Genomic DNA, 23957 nt, shown 5'->3' on the forward strand with positions numbered 1-23957 from the left:
TGTTCTGTTTGTGACATCCGCCCCCGTTGTTTGTTTTCTCGCGAGAAACAACGAAGTTTCCGGTGTTGTGGATGTTCCTGGAAACATGGCGGCCAGCTTCCGCGGCCGTCCTATCCGGAGTCTTCGGATGCGAGGTAAGCATGAAGAACCTGACCCAATGCTGCGTTTATTGTTGGGATAACGCAGATGTAGATTTTCCGAGGCAACTGATGACTCGGGCGTCGTCACCCTCAATGCCTACTGTGTATGTTTTTGACAGGTCGGAATGACAGCGGGGAAGAGAACGTACCGCTGGATCTGACCAGAGGTAAGCAAAGGCTTGTTCACATCCCACTGAAAGCGATTATTGTTCAATATGGATGGGTACATTTATTTCTAAACACAAGCCACGAAAAACGCAGCTCTGTCGCTGGTACTTGCCATTTCCTTGCTAATGCCACTTGGTTTGCTTTCAGTTCTGTTTAGAGTAACAACATTTCAAGCCACATCTGAATAACAGACGTTCGAGAGCTAACTAACTAGCTGAGTTAGCGGTAGCTAGCTGCCACAGCTAACCACCCATGACGACACTCTGTTGTTTTGATTGGCGAGTTGGTAGGATAGCCTGTTATTAGGCTAAACATCCACGATTGTTGCTGCCACGCATTCGTCAAACCAGGTGAAATCGGGGTTTGAGGTTGACAGATGAGTCGCATTTAAGCAACACATGATCGTGTGCAGGGATGAGCTGGTGCTGCACTGGATGTTAAGATTGACTCCCATTATTGCTGGTTGATCTCAATATCAATATACACCTAAGATCGTTTCTGTTTCGAATAATAACATTTCAGGCCACTCCTTAGACATTTTCTGTTCTAATGTTAAATTCGCGAGGCATGCACTGGCATTGAGAAATATTATACTTTTTTTATTATACTTTACTTATTTCGAACACAACGTTGATAGCATGGCTGGAATCTGGGCATGAGTTATTTCATACTTAATGTATGAAATCAACTGTACTGTACAGTATGTCTGCTGTAAAAGGGCTACTCGACACTGTTGGAATCGTCAAGCTCAACATATAAATTTGACTGAAAAGCAACCCGATTAATTTAATGTAAAGATATTCTTTAAATTATCAAGCATGTTGAAGATTTATCATAATAACTACATCTACATGACAGTTGAAGTTTTTAGTATTTGTTTTTTTGTAGCATTAGAAATGGACATGTCTCAGTTCTTTGTCTTATTGATATAAATATGTAGTTTACACTTGCTTTGTTTTAGTGAGTGATTAAAGTTTTACATAGAATTACTGCTATTGTCATATTCACTGATCAGAAACAAAACACACTGTCTGTTGGACTGTTCTTAATCTCTTGGATGTCATTTGATTATTTATTTAAACCTAGGAATTGGGTGAGCTTCTTTGACTTAATTTAGGCTCTTTAATGCATGGATGGTCAAAAGAAGTACACTTCCAAATATGCAGTACATAATATCACCTTGTGTTCTGATGGCTCTATAATGTGTTTTAACACAGGTTATATTTTTATTCATAATCATGAATGACTGATCAAGCTGGAGTGAAGTGTGATTGTCTTTTAAGACCTTTGTTGTAAAAATCAAATATTTTATGATATTCACAGAATAGGTGGTCATTGATGTAGCTGTCCCTGTTTGGGTTCTCTCTGGGCACTTTCGTCCTACAGTCTTAGATCATAGAGTGTATATTAATTTCATGTAGGGATGTACCGATATTGGGACTGGTACTTCTAAAAAATCTCTGATACTGTATGCACCAATACTCTATCAACAACATGACATAGACCTACCAAGTAGGAGCCACGTCAGCCTTGTGGATGTCATAGCTCTATAAAAGCTATAAATCGGGTTATTTGAATCTCAAGTCACTATTGCATTTTGAAATGGATTACGAGGGGAAATAATAATTGTATGATAATGCTTTAGTTTAATGTTGGTCAAACTTGGCCATTTGAACAACTTTGTCAAGGTAATATTGTTAAACTGTGCAGTTTTCACAATTTGTTTAAGTAGCTTTGACACCACTGGCAATGTGTTTTTATTAAAAAACATTCTTTGACCACACTGAGGCTGTGAAGATACTTAGGCCGTTTGTATAACTAACTAGCACCATTACATTTAATCCTTTGTGATTTTTTTTAACATCTTTACATCAACAAAGAAAACAGTGTACCCCTGTGCAATTCATTGTTAATAGTGTCAACCTATCGTTTGATTAGTTTTTAAGTTTGTTTTCAATCAGTTAGTCTTTGCTAGACGTACCAAGAACTAAACTGAGGCTCAGAGGGGATCGAGCCTTTTCTGTTGCTGGTCCATCTCTCTGGAATGACCTCCCACTGAACATTCGGCAAGCCTCCTCGCTGCCCATCTTTAAAGCCCTCCTCAAAACTCACTTGTATTCTTTGCCGTTTGACTCAGCATGACTTAGATTTGCTCTTGATTTTACTGCTTGGTGCTTTCTACCGCCTTATTACTTATTACTTATTACTGATTCGTCTTACTGTTTATTGTATATGTTAAATCGCTCCATGTACAGCACTTTGTATGCAGCGATGTCTGTTTGAAAGTGCTCTATAAATACTGTTGACTTGACTTGACTTGACTAGTTAACACACTGTACAATCACAGCTGTAATGATTTGTTGATCTACCTTTGTAAGCTTTGTCATGTTTGAATGGCACCTTGCTATTCTAAAAAGTGATACATTTGAGTGAAATGTGCCGTGTTCAAGAAATATTAATGTTTTGAACAATACTTGACAAAAAAATTGGAGTGCTCTACTTGGTACTTTTTTCATCACATTTTCAAGTATCAGTACTCTGTATTCTGTATTGTAGGACACTCATATGTAAGCACTTGTAGTGGCAGGAAGACTTGCTCAGAGGAGTCAATGCTTGTATGAATAATTGTCTGACTCTGGTGGTGAGACTGTGGTGTACTCGGATGGAAAAGTCTGTTGCTCTGTGACTGAACAAGATCGGCAGCAGTGAAGAACAGACCCCACATGTTGTCTTTTTTACTGTTTAATTATATGGATATATTTTTTGCCATATTTTGTTACTTCACAACTACCTCACCAATATTACACTGAGCATAAAATAGTGAAGTGAACTGAAAACAAAAAGCACTTCCCCTATCAGGCCTGCGTTTTACCTTCTGGACTGTGTATTCACTGGATGCGCAAAATGAGTTTGACCAACAAAACCAACTTCCTTCCTGCAACATGTCAACGATGCTTCCCTGACTGATACAATGATTTGGCCTATTACTTGTATTGTAGTTCATTGTATTTCCCTTTCTTTGTTCTGCAGAACCACCAGAAAACTTCAGGGAAATCCTTCAAAATGTGGCCAAACCTCATGGCGTCAGTAATATGCGAAAACTTGGCCATTTGAACAACTTTGTCAAGGTAATATTGTTAAACTGTGCAGTTTTCATAATTTGTTTAAGTAGCGTTGACACCACTGGCAATGTGTTTTTATTAAAAAACATTCTTTGACCACACTGAGGCTGTGAAGATACTTAGGCCGTTTGTATAACTAACTAGCACCATTACATTTAATCCTTTGTGATTTTTTTTAACATCTTTACATCAACAAAGAAAACAGTGTACCCCTGTGCAATTCATTGTTAATAGTGTCAACCTATCGTTTGATTAGTTTTTAAGTTTGTTTTCAATCAGTTAGGAATTGTTTGCTGAGCTGAAATGAAACACGGCTTTTGGGGTGATGGGTTATTGAATGATGAATCAGAAAACCTGAAGTTTGTTACTTCTTAAAATAGAGGGTTTGGCACCCATCCAAATATTGAGACAATGTTGTTGCTTGTCTGTTCTTCTTTGTTTTAATATTCCAGAATCCAAACAAACATCTCCTCAAGCATTTCCTTAACTGTCTCTTAAGATAAACATTAACAACAATAGTAGGGCCAAGTTTAAGACCACAATGTGGAATGTCCTGTTAAATTGATAGAACAGACCAATTCATCAACTCATGCAAATATTTGTATTGTGACTGATCATTCAGCCAGTGCCAGCGTAATGGGTTGAAGGCCAAGTGCGAATCTGACTACAACTCACGGACCTTTTTAATTCTTCTGTTTACAACAAGACAGGGGACGTCCTCCATATCTCTGCAAGTGTTTCTGTTGCTTCTGATTCCTTAAAAGGGTTCTTGGATGATGTTGCCCTAATCCCACCCCGGAGAATGTCGCATGTTCCTTTTCTAGTCTTTTCTCCCCTCCTGCTGCTTGCTTGGGTTCTGACATCAGAGTTAGTTTAGAACAGCCTCCTTTTCATCACCTCTCGATGCCTCATCCAATTCCACTACCGCTTTCTTCTTGTAGACAGTGGTGCTGCTTCTGCTTTATGGGTTCATGTTGAGATTCAAAGATAAATGTCACTACCTGTCTTACTCTCGTACAGCTTCCCTCTTAGTGCTGCCCCATGATGGAGACTGTAGATGGGTGATATTGCTGGAGCCATCCCATTTGTCTTCGGATAGTTTTGCAGGGCCCAAATTAGGACCTACCAATACAATCATTGAACTCTTAAAAGGGACAAATTACGATTCTCTGGCCCATTGGTGTCAGTAATGTATGATAAAACTAAATTATATTTATAATTTCATATTTACCTGTGGCTAGAAAGCAAAGCGCGGAGACTTTCTGTCGCCGAAATGCACACTGCCGTGCTCTTATACTTCCAATACAACACACGATGCTACACGTGACCAGTGTGATATGTTGCCTCTGCATTTTGGAATTAGAACTTTCAAGATCCATCAGCAGTGAAGGCACTTAGTGCAAAAATGCTACTCCCTCTGAGAAGGGTTTTGTTTGAGTCATTGAGTTTTCGTTCCTTCATGTGGAATACAATAAAGAAGTGAACTTTGAATACAATAAAGAAGTGATTTCAAGTCGATGCCGAATAAATAGTGCTCCTATTTATTTTGAACAATGCCATTGTGATAAAATATTTCTGTGTTGCAGCTGCTATGCAGTGTTAGGCATCATGAGGAAATCTTTGGGTTTACATACGAAGAAATCATTGTTTGGTAAGTGCTGTGTCTGTAATTTACGGTAACAATTCTGAATTACTGCTCCCAAAAAACATCACTCAGGCGCTCTAAAGTACTGCTTTGGATGGATTCATTATTTTATATAGAAATGTGAAGAAATTGCCTGTGTTTCTCTATAGATTCACTTCCATACTGATATGCAAAATGTATGAGTTTTTCTAAAGGTTGGACTTACCTGATTGTATTTTGTCACCTTTAGTCTGCGACTAGCTTTACTGAATGAGGCTAAGGAAGTGCGTGCTGCTGGGTTGCGGGCACTCCGCTACCTCATTCGTGACACCATTGTGCTGCAGAAAGTCCTCAAACTACAAGTGGATTATTTGATAGCCAGGTAAAAGTGCTGAATTTGATTAAATGCCTTCCACCCATCTAGAACTTGGATCGTTCAAACGGGGCTATTTCGTGTTTTCTCCTACTGCTCACTTGTGCTAAAAGGTATCATGTATATTTAGGTGCATCGACATCCAGCAGAGCAACGAAGGGGAAAGGACTCAGGCGCTGAGACTAGTCCGAAAGGTAAGCACTCACTTCTTTTGGTCGTCAAGAACCATCCTGCGTCTAATTATTTTGTAAGAGTGCTGTCATGTTCCTGGCGGAATGTGCCTCTTGCAGTCATGATAAATTCCTCTGCCGTGTTACTATCACAAAAGATCATTGGGTTCGCAGCAATGTTACTGTGTGGATGGTCTGCGCAACTCTGCAGTCAAGGCTATTTATAGCTTCTTCAGTCCTTTACTGTAAATCTTCTCCACACATACACTTGCACACAAACACACAGAGGGAGGCTCTGTACTTAGGGAAGTGCGATCGACCTAAGGCGACAACTTGAGTTAATGATGTACACGCACCCCCCTCCAAAAATATTAAAACACTGAGGCTAGTTGTCTTATTTTTGCTGTAGATTGAAAACATTTGGGTTACATCAAAAGTTGAATATGAGACAAGAAGCAACGACTGAAAGAGGCAGTGGTGAAAGCCAAGGGAATCATCATAAGTTGAATACAAAGATTTGATGATGTCAGGGGGTCACAGGCTTAATGCTATTATTGTAAGCAAAGGATTTGCAAATAAATACTTCTTTTGGGGGGAAAAATCTGGAAGCAAGCTGTTTTGAATGTTTTGTGCCGCATGTATTCTATAATCACTGGTGCGCTAAGAATGTTGATATTTATTGAGTTTAACTAAATATGGTACACGTTTATCAATGGAAAAACAGTTGTTTTCTTTTACCCAAATACTTGAAAATATTGCATTTTAGAGATGTAATTCCAATACAGTACCTTGATACTGCAATATTTTTGCTCAACGTGATAGTAGAATCTAATACTGGCGTATTCCTACCTCTAAGTCAGGGGTGTCAAACTCATTTCACATGGTGGGCCACATATGGCCTCGGTAGATGTCAAGTGGGCTGGACCATTAAAATGATACCATACTTTGCTATAAATAACCAAAACAATATGTCTTTCCATTGTTTTGAAGGAAGCACAAGAACATTAGGAAAATGTTGAAATTTAATGAACATATCTTTTACAAAACATTTCATGAAGCACCTTACATTTCCTTCAACAAATGTGCAGTTTACTTTTATCATTCACATATATGAATTGCAACTGATCCCACTGATTGTACAAGTTTTAATAAGTCATTGGTATTGAAAAATATAGTAATGCTCTTTAAGATTAAACGAGATTTATAAAGAAAGGAAGTTTTAAACCATTTGCACGTGCATATAAAATCTAAATGTAATCCCTGCTTACACCTTACAAACTAAGGAGAGTGCTATTAAATGTGTAAATGTGAGAGTGTTATTGATAGCGTCTGCTGTCATGGGCCTGTCTCAGTGACTGACTGAGGCGGCTGTTGTCTTCTTCTCTGTGTCCCGTAAACAGTGTCCCGTAGCGGATACTCAATGAATTGCACCTTATTAAAAATATCAATTCTGTGTCTTTTATGAATTTTTTTCACTTTTAAATTATCCTGCGGGCCTGATTGAACCTCCTTGCGGGCAGGTTCCGGCCCGCGGGCTGTGTGTTTGACACCCCTGCTTTACATAATAATCTCGCGGGCCGGATTAAACTCATTTGTGGGCCGGATCCGGCCCACATGCCGCACGTTTGACACGTTGCTCTAAGTCATGTATCAAATGCAGATGCAAATTCAGAAATGTCTCATATTCATCTTTTAATGTCAAACCTAAAATGTTTTTTGGTGTACAGCACAAATGAAAGTATTACTAAATTTCTAATACATTTTGCGGGGTGTATATGCTGTGACCTGTCACAAAAACAAAACAATTTTGGTATTACTACCTTGAATTACTAGACAGCATCTCAAACCATCTTTCATCTTACATTTGATGTCTCTGCAGTGCTAATTTACAGAAATATATTTTAAACAATATCATGAAAAATTATTTTAGTCAAATTTATTGGATTCACCTCCATCCCTTTTTACCCTCTGTAGATCATCACTGTCAATGCAATGCTTTTCCCCACCTCTGTTGCAAACTCGCTTATCGCTGTGGGTACTGATGGACTCCAAGAGAGGGACCGAATGGTCCGTGCAGCCATCGCGATTGTCTGCGAGCTAGGTGAGAAGATATTCTTGTACGATGGACCCCCTAATCAGTATAATATAATATATAAAAAGTGCCTACTGATAGTTGTTAGTAGACAAACCTGGTGGAAGTCAACCCCCGCCAAAATGTTTTACAATATGTTCGATGCAGCCCTACTAGTCACTGAGATGGATACAAATGGATAGATTTTGCTGCATAATTTATTTTCTACACAGGCAACATTAATTAGAATGCAGTGTTTAGACAATTGAGTCCACGTAGAACATATTTTCCATTATCTGAACCGCTTTATGCCCACGACAGTTGTGGACGTGCTGAAGCCTATCCCAGGTGTGAAGGACCCGTCCTTATCAATGCCTTCTCTTTTTTCTTTTCCTTTTTTTGGGGGCTGGGTGTTGTTGTTCCTTGTAGCCCTGAAAAACCCAGAGGTGGTCGCAAAACGAGGGGGCCTCAGCACTATCTTAAAGAGTGTGATTGATTGTCAGCTGAGCCGCATCAATGAAGCTCTGATCACAACCATCCTCCACCTTCTCAACCACCCACGTACCCGCCAGTATGTGCGAATCGATGTAGAGTTAGAGGTATACACACACACGCACACACACACACACACACGCACACACACACGCACACACACACACACACACACACACACTTTAAAGTACCGTATTTTTCGCACAATAAAGCAGGAGGTTTGTGTGCCTTTTTGTTGAATTGTCTTCATAACTTTTCTTTCATTTTTTGTTTTGTAATGCCATTTGTATTTCTATGTTTCTTATCCGTGTTTGTGACCAGTTCTCATTTTTACAGCTGCAGCAGTTGTAAAGGGTCTGTATAAATAAAGCTTTATTGCATTGTATTTCTTCGACTGTAGCACCATCTAGTGGATGCATAGTGCAACCTCAAACACTATTGTATGCGACTTATAATGCAGTGCACCCTGTATATGAAAACATTTTTAAAATAGGCCATTCATCGAAGGTGCACCTTATCTGAAGGACATTATAGTGCAGAAAATACGGTATGTGAATGATCCAGTGTGGTGGGTGTCATTATTAGCAGCCGAAGCTTGGCCTCTCCTTCCCATGTTGCTTTCATTAGTTATTAACAGTGTTTTCCCCATGGCCTCATTGTTTAAACAGGCAATTTGGATGAAAGCGTCCCTCCACCAGACACACTAGCCACATGGATGTCATATGACATCAGTCGAGGATTTATCTGAACTTTTCAGTGAGATTCCACATAGTGTCCGAAAACAAGTAAACGATTATTAAGTTGGTTGAGGCGAAGCAAGTGTGTTTGATCTGTTACAGTTTTTTTGTGTCTGTTTGTGTTCTCTCCTCCAGCAAATCCTCGCACCTTTCACAGATTTTCACTACCGTCACAATGCAGACATGGCTGAAGGGCAACACAAGTGAGTGAATGAGTGGGTTCAGGTGAATTGTGTGTGTGCGTGCGTGCGTGTCTTGGTGATCGCTATGAACGTTGAAGGGGTTTAAAATGTCTTTGTATTATCTGGGCTGTTCACTCTTCAATGACTCACTGAGGATGTCGGTTACATTTTTTCAATTCATGTTAACCACTGAAAGTCGCTCTGTGTGATTATCTTTTATTGTAATGATTTATTTTAATTTTTTTTAAATATAAATAAAATTACTCCCAGGTTTTATTTGTGCAAGTTTGTTCTTGTATGAAACATTTTCTTTCCATTCTTCAAAAAAGACTCTCTGGTCCATTTCTTATTTGTGTGAGGAACACTGTGTTCTGTTTTTAATGGCTGTATGTTTTCATTTTTACAGAGAGGACAAAGAGGCACGTTTCTTATCAAGTAGAATGGCCATAGTGGCAGCGTTTCACTCTTGGTCTGGTAAGGCCTCAACTGTAATTAAAACTTTGTTTCCCTTTTTAAAACTTGGTTTTAAAGTTATCTGTTTTTTCTAATAGGGATTATAAACCTATGCAAGTCTGGAAATTCTGGAATCCAGTCTTTAATTGGTTTACTTTGCATACCAAATGTGGAAGTTAGGGTGAGTATTATTATTTTAATGATAGAATTTTTTGAAAATGTAACCAAACCCCCCCCTGCAATATATGACATTCCTGTATATTGTACAGTGTGGGGTTTTATGATGAATAACATTTGGAGATCAAGGAAGACTAGGAAATGTTCGCTTGTGAAAATTGACACACTGTTTCTGTCCATTAACGTAAATGAACTGTGCATTCTTTGGCTGCCCTTAGTTTTTGGAACTATTGATTAAACAGCTATTTTTGCTGCATGTATTTTAAGAATTTCAATCTCATTTTTATCTCTATCAATATTTTCTTTTCAGAAAGGCTTGTTGGAGGTGTTGTATGAGATATTCAGACTCCCTGTACCCATTGTGACCCAAGACTTCACAGATGCTCTTTTAAGTGTTGGTGAGTAATGGCTCCAAACCTTTATACTTACCCTTGGTATGTATCTAGTATGGGTGTGGTGAGACAAAGTTTTGGCCCGTAAAGATCACATATAACACATATTCTATACACAGTACGCAACTAATTCTTTCCCATCAGACCCGGCAAGGTTTCAGGACACATGGAGACTCTCTGATGGGTTTGTTGCTGCTGAGGCCAAAGTTGTCCTTCCCCATAGGGCTCGCTCACGGTGAGACATAAAACCTTTGAGATATAGAAAGATGACATATTTTTAATAACTTGACCCTTTACATTACTCATCAAGTATTTTTTTCTTTTCTTCTTCTTTTAAAAAAATATTTTTCATTGACCAGACCTGATTTGATGGATAACTATTTAGCATTTGTGCTCTCTGCCTTCATCACCAGTGGGCTGCTTGAGGTGAGTGCCTTGGGAAGAATAAGCATGAGTCCCAACAAGGGACAATGGATTCATAGTTGTCCGTCTGCAGCTTTGGAAACCCAGATGTGTTTTTTTTTTTTTTTTTTCAATGTACAGAAAACACATGGTCATGTTTGATCATGTTCAGTTTTGTGTTTTTGACAAAACTCAAGATTGATGTTTTTATCTCATAGATTCGGTACCATTCCAAAAAGAAGTTCACGGTTTTATTTGAGCTCACCTGATTATTGTATCCTAGTTTTTGTTGTTGTTACACATACAGTACATTATTGCGACCAATTGAAGGACGCCACGTGTACCGGTAATATATTGTTAATCCACGACTATGCATGTCTAGTTGTTGTCTCATTCGGGTTTTCGTTTTTTTTTTTTATACTGGATAGATTTAATTTGGTTGAAATGTTAATGGTCATTAAAGTTTTGTTTTCATAGTATTGATGAAAAGCTTTTGCATATTTCAATTACATATTAAATTACATTGCTTAATCTCATTTCAGGGTCTCGTAGAGGTGGTGACAAGCAACGACGATCCGCTTGCTGTCAGGGCCACCATCATCTTGGGCGAGCTTTTACATATGGTAAGGCAGTGTCTCTGCTTAATTCTGTAGTTGGTCAAAGATGTTTCCCTATACAGTGAGAAAATCCTTTTCTATAATAAGTATTAATAAATAGTAGTGCTGCTCGACCATGATCAATCAATGCCTTTCAGTGATCACAAGAACCGATCACCTGCAGCTAGTACTTTGCAGCCAACGAGAGATGAGCCTTGTGTGCAGTGTAGTGTCCGTTCCCCCATTCCTTTACACTGCATGTTACAGAACAGTAACTGAATCAAAGTATATGTTTGTCCATTTTCTGCACTGTCAATTTGAAGTAATCGACAGTTTTTTTATATAAATAAAGGGATGGAAATTGAAATAGAATGTCTGATTCATTAAATTAATTGAAAAAAATAGTTGGCAGATTGTTAGTGGTCATTAGCTCTAAAATTGAGAAATGTGCAGCTCATCCATGTGTGTGCTATCGGAATCGAGTGCTCTCATTCGTGGAAGATTGGATTCAGGCAGCATAAAACAAAAAACAGGGGGGGGGGGACCCTGATCGGAACACCCGGATTGAATAGCATACTGTATGTAATCTCGGCTTTTCCCTCTGTGTCTCATGTTTAGGCAAACACCATCCTTCCACACACTCACAGTCACCACCTGCACTGCCTTCCCACCCTCATTAACATGGCAGCTTCCTTTGACATCCCACAGGAAAAACGCCTGTGAGTACATTTATGCTTAAATTCTTTCCTCTTTGAGTGCGCTGAACTCAAGCCCTGATCCCATTATGGATTCGTTTTCAATTTTGATTTAGTCGGGCAAGTGCAGCTGTCAACAATCTGAAGCGTTTCCACGAGAGAAAGAAGAAAGGTGTTAAACCACACAGCCTCTATCTAGATCACATCATCCGCAACTCTGTATCCTCCCATAGCCGCAGAGAGTCACACTCACGGGTACAAAGGGACATCTTTGTCATTAAGGTAACCTACTTATAGATGAGCTTGGTCTACATGTCTTCTTTTTATATTTGATCTCTTAAGGAGAGGAAGTGCACTACTGGTTTAATAAAGAATTTTAGGATTAAGAACATTATGATCGCATCTACTGTTTGGCACAATGTGTGATGATTACATACTAAAGCCATCAGTTAAACTGGTTTTCATTTTGATGGTTCGTTAAATCAAGCTCATGAAAAGGAGCTGCCAATTTCACATGAATGCTAAACCAACATGAAAGTGTTATTGTTAATTCTGTATTTCTCTGTTCAGGACACAGAGGAAGCATTGATGATGAACTTGAGAGAGAGTCACATTCTCAACCATAAGCAAAACTTAGAGTGGAACTGGCTGCTCATTGGAACGATCCTTAAGGTCAGGCAACTACAATGTTGCACCACCTTTTCTTGCTGTGTCTCTTTGTCTTTCTGTCTTTTTCTTGCTTTACTGTATATCTCTTTCTGTCTCGCTTTCAACTCACATGCGTTCTTTTGTCCTTTTGGATTATAGTTGTATTGAAATATGTTATTTCCTCATCCTAGTGGCCAAATGTAAATCTCAGGAACAACAAAGATGAACAGATGCACAGGTGAGATCCAGTGAGAAACTCTAAACCATCACCTTGAGATGTAAATGTACCGGTATTTGGTTCTGATTATTGTCCTTTTGTTATTGTATCACAGGTTTGTGCGGAGGCTGCTATATTTCTATAAGCCCAGCAGTAAATTGTATGCAGGGCTGGCATTGGATCACATTAAGGCAAGACAACTCACTGTAGTTGGCTGTCAGTTTGTTGAGTTCCTCGTGGACTCAGATGAGGTAATAAAAATCCAGAAACCCATTATTTACATGTTCATGTCCATGTAGGGTTTTTTCTGTGTGTGTGTGTGTGTGGGTGTGTGTAACTTTCTGTTGGGTCTTCCTCTTCTCCCTTTATTTACTAGGATGGACAGGGCTACTTGGAGGACCTCGTGAGGGATATGGTGTCATGGCTGTCTTCGTCTGCAGGCCTCAAGTCTGAGCGCTGCTTGCAAAGTAACGGATTGCTCACCACACTTAGCCAACATTACTTTCTCTTCTTTGGGACGCTCTCTGCACACTCTCAGGGAGTCAAACTTCTGGAGAAATGTGGCCTGTTTCAGTGGTGAGTTTTGCAGAACAATCAAACACATTTTCTGTGTATTCTCGTCAACACACATTTACACAACTTAATTTTATATTTTGCAGCCTGCTGAATCTATGCTCTGTGAAGAACCAGGATGCTGTGCTTAAGCTTGCTGTAGCCACACTGGACTACAGCAGAGATGGTCTCGCAAGAGTGATCCTCTCCAAAATCCTTACCGCTGCTACTGATGTAGGCCAAATACATAAACACACAAGTATATCTGTCAGGCTGTGAGAAGGAGGGACAATTTGGCACGCTCTCTGATGTTATTAATTGAAATATGACCTTTTAAACTCTGTGATGCGGGACATTGAGTTGAAGACCTAGGAAATTCGTAAAATGTACCTTGACATACAAGTTTTCAAGCTTTTCAAGTTACGAGCTGTAGCTTGTCTGATCTACTTTTATTATTATTATTATTGTTATTGTTGTTTTTGCGAGCAAGCTTCTGACATGCCGCTTGAGTTACAAGCTTGTTCCCGAAACAAATTAAACCCTTAAGTCAAAGTACCACTGTACATTGTAATTACTGTTTGTATTGCCCCAAATTTTTTGATGTAGCAGTTAAGCGTTTATCTTTATTGGCCTGTATTGGTAATACTGTGTTATGTCTTGTTCCTCTTCTTTCAAACAATGCTTCTTGTGAGCAGACCTGCAGACTGTATGCCACCAAACATCTGCGTGTGTTGCTGCGAGCAGGTGTGGAGTTCTTCAGCAGCTGGGGCATGGAGCTGCTGGTCACACAGCTTCATGACCATAGCAAAGCTGTGTCCATGGAGGCCCTAGATATTCTAGACGAAGCTTGTGAGGACAAGGTGATAATGGAGAGGCATCCACTTCGTACTCACAGTCATTTATACTTTTTCCGACACATTCTTACATGTTTGAGCTGTAAAATGTTATCTGCCAAAAGCCCGCGGTGGCTGAAAATATATCCCACCAACGAGAGGAAATAACCCAAAGGATAAATAAATCATTGCCTGCTCAGTAAACACAGTGACTCATATTTTCACCAACGGTTTTGTGTGAACAATACTTCTGTTGTGTGACTCTATTTTTTCATTCATTTTACAGGCCAATCTGCATGCGCTCATCCAGCTGAAACCAGCTTTGTCTCACCTGGGAGACAAAGGCCTTCTTCTGCTCCTTAGGTAAGGGGTTTCATCAAGGTGTTTCATTGTATACTCGCATTGTGTTTTCTGAAAATCATACTCGATTTTATTTCATGCAGGTTCCTGTCCATACCTAAAGGGTTTTCTTACCTCAATGAGAGGGGTTATGTCAGCAAACAGCTCGATAAATGGCAGAAGGTATGCACAGCAGCGTCTTGCTTTGATATATTTTTCCATTGTACTAGTTTGAAACCAGAGTGTCTCGTTTAAATGCAAGCAAGACATGATTGCCTTTTGAATTCTAGGAATACAACCTAAAATATGTTGACCTGATAGAGGAGCAACTAAACGAAGCACTAACAACCTATCGCAAACCTGTTGATGGCGATAACTACGTAAGACGCAGCAACCAAAGGTAAGACGCTGATTATACTGTTATCCATTTTAATTGCCAGCTAATACTACTTCTAATTTCATTGACCATCTCCAGGTTACAAAGACCAAATGTCTATCTCCCTGTGCACTTGTATGGTCAGCTAGTCCATGATAAGACAGGCTGCCATCTATTGGAGACTCAGGTAAGTGTTGTACTGAAACTTTGCCACATGTTTTCCTTCTAATGTAGATTTATTTGGAAGCCTTCGCTTTGTCTGTCTTCTGTTTCCAGAGTATAGTTCCTGACCTCAGCTATACGGTTCGCTCCCCGATGCTGGACACCTGGGAGGGCATCAAACAGCTGAAGGCTGCCCTCTGGGCTCTGGTCAGCAACACCTAATACAAGTTAATGTTTCAAAGGAATTTACACAATTTAATTTAGAAAAGTTTGTTGAAGTAGTACTGAAAGTTTCTGGTACAAAATGTGAGTGGTTTCTGGTTCTGGTTACACTTGCTAAATTAAGATATCCTTTATTTGTCCCACCCTGGGGAGATTTACAGTTGAAAGAATACAAGACGTACTGTACTTTTACAGTTTAATCCATTATCTCTTCTTAAAAAAATATACTCAACGTATCAGATCATATTGTAACTTACTTGATCAATGATGGCTGAGAGCGATCGCTAATTGATTTTTGTTTCATTTCCATCCAGGGCAACATTGGCTCTTCAAACTGGGGCCTGAATCTCCTCCATGAGGAGAATGTCATCCCTGACATGCTTGCATTGGCTCAGCACTGCGAGGTGTTGTCAGTACGTGGGTACGGCCTTTTTTTGTGCTATACTGCACTCACAAAAGCAGTAAACTTCTTCAGATTTACTCTTCAGTTTAAATATATGAATATTCAAAACCTCATTTCCTTAAGCAAAAAGGAAAACGAGGTGCCATTATTGGCTTTGATGAGGCTGCATATCATTTAGTATTTTAAAATAAAGTCCATTGTTAATTCTTGAAAGTTCGATAGAATTCCTTTAGTATATATTTGGTCAACAGTAACACTCACTAGAACAAATATGAATACATTAGTGTGGACTATTAACTAACCCTCTGCGAGTCCTCTGTGGCTTCACTCAAGACTGAATCTGTTTATCTCCGCAGTACGTGTGTTTATGTGCTGGGAGTGATCTCCAAGACTAGGCAGGGGTGTGAGATGTTGAAGCAGTATGGTTGGGATGCAGTCAGACACAGTCGCAGGACGCTGTGGCCAGTCACTCCAGATGAGGTTGAAACCCAGTTGACCTCTGAACTTTCGTCCGTGCCAAGCACGCTTAGCCTCAACTCTGAATCCACCAGCTCTCGTCACAACAGTGAGAGCGAGTCCCAACCAAGTATGTCGGGCAAATATATGACTATTTACACTCTTCATCCTTGGAGAACATGACACTCATCTTTTCCTTTGTGCTTTCAGACATGTACATCCTAGACGACGACAAATGTGATATTCTGGACCAGTCAGATGAGGCTCCTTTCTTTATACACTCCAAGCCAGTCAAGGACCGCAGCCCCTTTACTATCCTGGCCTCCACACGCTTTGTTCGTGCACGTTTCCTCAACTCCCTGTCCCTCCCCAGCAAGAAACTGCGCTCCACAAGTGACCCCAAGACCCAGACGGGCTCGTGCACGCCGACTGAGTTTAAGATGAGGCGTAACCGGACAGTGACAGAGCCCTCTGTCTACAGCCCAAACCAGGGTGATGTCTTCACCACTGTGTTAAATGGCAGAGCAATGCCAAAGAGTCCCACTGTCAGCCTGGAGACATCGTTTGTCGGGACCAGGGGGGGATCTGAGGAGCATCTTGTAGATGGAAAGCTGGCCAGGGGAGGAGGCTCAGGCCTGGCACTCAGCGGTCTGGGAGGGCACGCAGAGCATCCCTGTCGAGAACGGGAACAGAGCAGCCGAGAGCGTCTGACAGGAGGAGATGGAGGTTCCTCCTCTTGCGGAGGCAATGTGGGAGGCGGAGGAAGCGCAGGAGGTACTCAGTTCAAAAGCCGCAGTCAGAGTTTTAACACTGACACCACAACCAGTGGCATCAGCTCCATGAGCTCCAGTCCATCAAGGGAAACCGTTGGAAACCCTGAGCATTCCGAACCCGAACCAGACTCTTCTGACTGCGTTAGCCTCAACACAGTTGTCTCAGCCAAGACTGTCAAGACGCTGTCCCCTCTCACGCCCCAGGCGCAGACAAACCACATTTCCGCACCCAAGACCTCCACTGTCTCTCTGGTACCACCCGGCTCCTCGCACACGCTCCCCCGTCGAGCTCAATCTCTCAAATCCCCCTCAGTGACCACCATCAAGAGCCTGGCTGACTGCAGCTTCATGTACACCAGCCCAAGAGATGCGTTGGGCTATGCCACACTGAAGCGGCTGCAGCAACAAAGAATACACCCATCTTTGTCCCATAGTGAAGCACTGGCTTCACCTGCAAAAGATGTGCTCTTCACAGACACCATCACCATGAAGACTGGCAGCTTGGATTCTCGACTCACACCTCGCAGGTAAGGCCTGGCTTTGGAAACTGTGTCACAAAAGCACTCTCGATTACAGTAATCCCTTGTTTATCGCGGTTAATGGGGACCAAAATCCGCAAAGTAGCGGAGTAGTAGTTCACTGTAGAAGCGTGATGGACACATTATGCGTAATCAATCGATAGCCTTTAGGATGTACTTGAACAGATATTGTTTGCCAGGCTTGCTCATCCAATATCATTAACCCCTGACCTCACAAACGGTCTTCAGGATGAATGGACAAATATTCCCACAGATGTACTCCCGTTTACAATGGTGTGGAGGATGAACTGGAAAAAAAAGGGACAAGCAGCTCTATATTTTCTTCTACATTGAGTCAATGTATTGATATCCATGTGTCCTAATACTGTTTTTCATACAGCATCACTCTTTAAGAGGAGGGTCTGAGTTTCTGTCTACATCATCAGTTTGTGTGTTCCGTGGACATTGTGCTGTGTTTGTCAGGATATCAGACAGGAGAAGTACCTGCCCCGAGTCCAGTGTCTTAAGTCCGTACCACAGACTGTCCAGAACCTTGGTGCCGCGGTGGGTGGACCTTGCCAGTGTCCTTGTTAGTTAGATCCTAGTTCGAGTCTGCTTTCGCTCTCTTGTATTGTATCTTTGCCCACAGGAATTGTCACCTGTGCTTCGACCCCTGTAGAACTTGTCAACAACAAGTAGATTGTTAGTTAGTATTAGTTACAAACCCGATTATCTGACTTATAACCGCAGATCAACACAAGCATGTTTATGTCTAGTGAGCCAATTCTTTTAAATTTCGCTCAGTATCTCTCACTGGGAGGGGGCCCCCTGGCCTCACCAGCTACACAGGCCTCAATGACATGTGGTGGCGGCAGCAAAGTAGGTAGGTAGATTGGTGGATCCCACTTTTGTTGCACAGTATGTGGACCGCCATTCTTTGTACATTGCCTGGATGGAAGCAATATATCCAGAATCAACTCATTGAGGCTAACCAGAGATGAACTATCCTGTTAAGAAAATGCAGTGTTTGGCTACAATCTGGCCTTGTTATTTTGTCTCCCGACACCACATACTTAAGAACGATTAAAGGGACAGAGGAAAATCCACTTCCATCCTTGCTTAATTCATTCGCTTTAAAAAAAAACTACTCGTCATCCTTCCTCTGTCCCGAAAATTTAGGACGGACGGACTGACCATTCCGTTCAAGGAACTGAATGCCCATCTCTGGTATTCGAACCTGCCATTTGGGCCGGCATTGGCTCTGAGGGTCTTCAGCATGTTTGTCGAATGCAGTGTTGACTCTCAATGCTTGCCAGAGACATTTGTATGCTGGTGGATTTAGACAAAGTTTTTGTTCTGTGGTGTCGAAATAGATGAACGCGGGTGTGCTTGTTCAACATTTTCACGTGCAGGCCTCTTGCTTAGAGCATGCAATTCGGACATGGGTTACCTTAGGGGACCCTTAATGGATGTCTGGTACTCTATGCAGTTCAGTAACTAAGCACCCAGGCCAATTGATGAAAAACACGATCAGCACATTTGTTGTGATGAAATAAGTGTTGAATTTGATATGAAATAGATTTCTCCTTGTCCATTTGAAACTCCAGTCAGCTTTATTTTTGAAGGTCTTCTCTACCGTGATTCAATACTTGAATGGGCTACAGCTTCTCATGTGTTTTAGCCCTTTTGCCCACCGTCATTCTTGCGACCTCCTCACCAAATCTCTCTGTGCTTTTATCCACCTTTTTTTTGCTGCTGTTTCTCCTCATCTTTCCCTCCCAGTCTCTCCCCCCGGATCCTCTCACGTACCTCTCCTCTTGGCCTCCCTAGGTTTTTGAAGGCTCTGAGTTTTGCCTCCCTGGACAAAGAGGAGCTCCTCAGCCCAATCAACCAGAGCACCTTGCAACGCTGCTCCTCAGTGCGCTCCATGGTCTCCAGCGCCACCTATGGGTGTGGCGATGACTACATTGGTCTCGCGCTGCCTGTGGACATCAATGATATGTTCCACATCAGAGACACGGCGTACTTCCAGCAGAGGATAAGCCCCCCGTCAGAGGAGAGGAAACGCTTTCTGTTTGGCGACGATAATGGTAACAGTCTCTTACTGCCTGACACGTGTCTGCAAAAGCAACAAGGTGTTTAAAAAGAAATCATGCTCATTTCTGCATCATTAAACCCTGTAGGTGATCGTCCCGCCCTCCCATTACTGAAGCAGCAGTTCAGTATTTCCGAGCTGATCGCGAATAGAGGCGACTGCCCGAACCACACTGTGGACTCGGATGAGACGGGACTACAGGATCACACTGAGGAGAACTGCCTCTACTGTGTAGGGGCCATTGTCCTTGGGTACCCAGCACAGCCACCAATCAACAGTACACGGGCTCGGACAGGTGGTTATACGCACGCACACGCGCATGAATTCGATTTGTGAGCACAACCCTTCTCAAATTAGTTTTGGTGATGTAAACACGAGGCAATGGTATGTCATTCATCAAAAGGGTAATTATCAATGTCAGCTGGAACTGGTACGACTTATTTTGATTGAAAAACAAATCTGAGAAAAAAATGTGCAATAAGACTGTTGCATAAAAATCTGCACACCCCTGAAACAAATACTTAGTTGAAGCAGCTTTTGCTTTGCAAGGGGTCCTTTCTGTTCCCAACAGCCGTCATACAGGTATAGTGTTTTAAGGTTCCCACAAACTAGTTTGCACAGTGGCGTAAAAATATGCCCCCCAAAAGTGAAAAGGTAGAGTGAACAACCTACAGTCATGAGAAACACACTATATGCCCTTATGCATTGCGCCGCTACAGGAAAAAATATGACCTTTTCTGTTTTGTTTTGTTTTGTTTTTTTGTCACAAAGCAAACGAATGAGTTATGGTGCTAAATTACTGCAGCGTTAAATAGAGCAACACACCACGACACGGCTGGGCAAAATGCCATTGACATGCTAACGGTTAGCATCGATAGTCGCAGGTTTAGAAACAATGGAAGAGGTACTGTTCTTCTTTGGTTATGTCTGCATGACATGCCTATTATATTGCTTCACAGTGGCCAAGACGGTCGCACGAGAAGGTGCATCACAATGACTTACATTAGAATTAGAATTAATTTTCCATTATGCTCACTCCATGTGTTTACAAAGTATCATATGATAAAGCGACATTTTGCCTTATTAAAAAAACACAAACACATTGTGGAATTGCTTGAGTTGCAGCCGTCTTCAAGTCCCCCTACAGATTTTCAATAGGATGTTGTCTCAATATAACTCTTCATTTGTTGATTTGCTCTGTGCAATCTTGTTCCTCCAGACTATGTGGACTTCCCGTCCTGGGGAGGCCAGAGCGGGCATCGTCTGGAGGTGATGCCTCAGTCCAAGTTCTCTGGCGTTTCAGGCTGCAGTGATGCCGCCGTTTCACAAGGCTCCATCTGCGGCACGCCCACGCCGAGTGACATTGTCATTGGTGAATAGTCTGATTAAAAAGAGAAACAGAGCCTCAATTTTGGATAAAAACACTTGAGCAGCGATTGCCACGAGTCATATTTTCAATTATGTTATGTCATCCTCTGTAGGCGGCAAGGCAATATCAGAGGATGGCCCTGCCCCCCGAGTGCTGCTAAGAAAAGAGGTGCTTCGCCTCATCATCAACCTCAGCTCATCTGTTGGGACCAAAGGCCACGAAACAGGACTTCTCACGTAATTGCCATGTTTGTTTTTTTTTCACTAGACATAAGTGTCCGTACAGTCCAAGTGAAGCAGTGTGCACTTGGAGCATCTTTCCAAATGCACCCCTAATCATGTTGACCGAAGCGAATGAGTTCTGGTTGGATTCAAATCTTTAATACTGTACAATAGTATTTTCTTCTTATTTTAAAATGGCTGACTTTAACTAGAATCCCTCATTGGTTTGTGGCCGAAGGTAGAATCCTGCTCAGTTATTGCATCATTTGGTGCTGTAAATCTTTGTTGTGGCGAAAGGAAGCCGCATGGTAAACTAGTGATACGCCGCTCCTTAGTTGCCATGGTGATGACTACTACTTCCCTTTCTTCTCGGTGGTTGGCCAATACCTTTGGTGTATTACCGCCACCTTCTTTAGCATGCGGCATCCAGTATTGGTCTCATATTTAGTAATTTAAATTCCACAAAAGAATGGGACTTTTTTGGTCTTCATCATGTTGCATTTTTGACTGGTGCCACCTATACTTTGGGGCAGTTTAAATTCAATACATTTTTTTCTGATGTATCCTTGATTGTTACTTTTGTGCGCTACCTGTATTTCTCTTTAGGATAAAGGAGAAGTTTCCGTATGCGTTTGATGACATCTGCTTGTACTCGGAGGTGTCTCACCTCTTAGCCCACTGTATGTTTCGCCTGACCTCCAGACGTTTCATACAGGAGCTCTTCCAGGATGTGCAGTTCATGCCAGTAAGTCTATTTCTCTTTCCCCACCCCGATGAAATCAGCGTAGATGCGGTGCTTATCCAGGGGTGGCGGCGGTGTTGTTGCTTGTTTTAGATGTATGAGGAGGCAGAGGCAATCCTGACAAAGCTGCCAAAACCTATTGAAAAGGAAGAGGACCCTCCCGCAGAATCTTGATCATCCTCCTCCCCGCCTGTCTTGCCTACCAGCCCCTGAACACGCCACCCAACAATGAACCATGAAAGACTGACAAACAGATATGGCTCGAAGGGTGCGAGCAGGTTTGGCATGTCACTGTTGCTCAAAACAGAGTGCAAGTAGCCAAGGAAGAAGTGAAGGAGGAGGGGAACGGCACATCACTCGCTGTTCTTCACGCAAGCAACAGCTGAACATGAAGAACATCATTCTCTCGAAACAAAGTTTTTCCGCCTAACGCTGTTGCAGATTTTTTTTGTTTGTTTTTTTTCTTTAATGGGCGAAAAAGAGGAGCAGCTTAACCAAAATCTGTCTTCAGAGGGTTGGCAAACTTGAGCAACACTGAATAATGCATCACAAAAACAAACTGGATCAAAAGGACAAAGGAATCGCGCTGTTTCAAAAACTTCAAAAAAAATCGATTGACTGTGTCTCCTTCCAGAGGTTGTATTCTGTCATGACAGAAATTGTCCCCTTAGTAAGTCCACAGTTCGTGTGTGCTTTTATTTCCTCCCTTCAAAACAAAACACTAAAAAAAGGGTCCTTCTGTTGCATTTATTTTTTTTTTCCAGGATCTGGAGCCTTTGTGCTTCACATTCACCCGCCTGTGATCTATACAAGCCACGTGTGTTTTGCTTCCGTTTTCCTTACTTTCCTGCAACTTGTAGCCTACTGTCAGCACAAACAACGGGTTCCTTTCCTATTTCTTGTGTATCAGACAATCAAGCATCCGTAGTATTGTCATCATAAGCACTATTCAGTATATTGCCACCCTTAGAAAATACACGAGGAGAATAGCATGTAGTTCTATGCTGTCTAGTACCATCCCTTTTGCTTAATGTCCTCCTTTAGCCATTGCATTCTTGGTGAGCTTGTGTTTTTTAGTCAGGAAGTGCAATGATCTTTGACTAAGTGTTGCTGTATTTGCTATTTATTGTGTAGAAGGACTGAACACAAATTTAGCACCAAAACCTGCATCAACCCAGCAGCTACCCAACACTATGCCTTACCTATGTGCTTCACTTCCTTTGCATGTGTAACACGCATGGGTCAAGTTGTCATCTTGTTTCTTGCTTGTAACACTGTTTAGTTTCCTTTTTCTTCACGTTTGCCATGACATTGTAGGTCGATAAATACCCTTGATCCCACCCCCCCCCCCCCCCCCCCCACCCACAATGCAATATCACTATCGGTGGCCGAGGTGGAAGGGGGTGACTAAATAATCTGTACAAGGTTGCCAGGGAGACGGGATTGGATTGATCTGTTTCCATTGGCTTGTTTTTTTTTTTTTTTTTTTTGCTCTAATGCTGCTACACAAATGGACTCATAGAGAGATGATTCATAGATCAGTTGCGTTCTGTCAGATCTGATCTATTATATGTCTGTACCATAGTGAGCTCAACCAGAGAAGAAAAAAAGTTATTTATATTTTCCTCAAGACTGTATTATAATTTAATAAGTTCTTTTCCTTTTATTTTATTTTTATTTTTGTTGTTGTTGCCTGAGTCGTGGTTTCCCCTGTATATTGTGTACAGTATGTTTTGGGGGCATTGATGACCTAAAGAAACATACAATCCTATTAAAGGGATGCATTGTTAATTAAAAAAGATGGCAATACCCTTTTTTTCTTTTGTTCCCGTTTTGTGTAACTTGTGTCCAACATGTGTCCAAGGCACACTAAATCACAGTGCACAAAACTGTTTTGGATCAGTCTTATTTTCGAAAATAGAGGAGACACTGAAGCAGTAATGTGAGTCCCGACAAACAGGTTGTATCTGGAGCTCGTACCTGAAGCATATTTTATTACTCTTGTCTTGTAAGACAAAACAAAACAAAACAAAGTTTGGGTGCAACAGCACAGGGTGTCCTCAAAGTCTGAATCCAGAGGCGTTCGGAGTGGTCCCTTATTTCACTACACCTTTCTCCCCATTACTTCTTTTTCTGGGGTACGATCAAAGAGATGTGTGATGATTACAGATTCAAACCACACGAGGGAACACATTACCTGTCAATGTGCTGAAATCGACAGCAACGCAGACCAATTC

General features: G+C 41.4%; 1 protein-coding gene across 4 annotated transcripts; it reads left to right on the forward strand.

The window, feature by feature from the left end:
- On the forward strand, window positions 1-23529 carry LOC127602181 (rapamycin-insensitive companion of mTOR-like). Of its 4 annotated transcripts, XM_052068104.1 has the most exons (38): window positions 1-134; window positions 260-307; window positions 3339-3436; window positions 5017-5081; window positions 5305-5436; window positions 5558-5621; window positions 7572-7698; window positions 8098-8267; window positions 9033-9100; window positions 9486-9553; window positions 9631-9713; window positions 10020-10107; window positions 10246-10336; window positions 10461-10527; window positions 11046-11126; window positions 11718-11818; window positions 11911-12076; window positions 12365-12466; window positions 12634-12680; window positions 12775-12910; window positions 13036-13235; window positions 13319-13445; window positions 13907-14071; window positions 14331-14407; window positions 14488-14566; window positions 14674-14783; window positions 14859-14946; window positions 15036-15128; window positions 15458-15564; window positions 15903-16132; window positions 16213-17302; window positions 17777-17857; window positions 19124-19383; window positions 19477-19683; window positions 20608-20760; window positions 20870-20993; window positions 21585-21723; window positions 21814-23529. In XM_052068104.1, the coding sequence occupies exons 1-38, from the start codon at window positions 86-88 to the stop codon at window positions 21892-21894; spliced, it is 5262 nt and encodes a 1753-aa protein (XP_051924064.1). In that variant the 5' UTR covers window positions 1-85; the 3' UTR covers window positions 21895-23529. The 4 variants fall into 4 exon arrangements, with proteins under 4 accessions (XP_051924064.1, XP_051924065.1, XP_051924066.1 ...); XM_052068105.1 differs by lacking the exon at window positions 17777-17857 and having other exon boundaries at window positions 19076-19383; XM_052068106.1 differs by lacking the exon at window positions 17777-17857.
- The last annotated feature ends 428 nt before the right edge of the window (window positions 23530-23957 follow it).

The sequence above is a fragment of the Hippocampus zosterae genome, chromosome 6 (genome assembly GCF_025434085.1).
Source record: "Hippocampus zosterae strain Florida chromosome 6, ASM2543408v3, whole genome shotgun sequence".
Classification (NCBI taxonomy): Eukaryota; Metazoa; Chordata; class Actinopteri; order Syngnathiformes; family Syngnathidae; genus Hippocampus; species Hippocampus zosterae.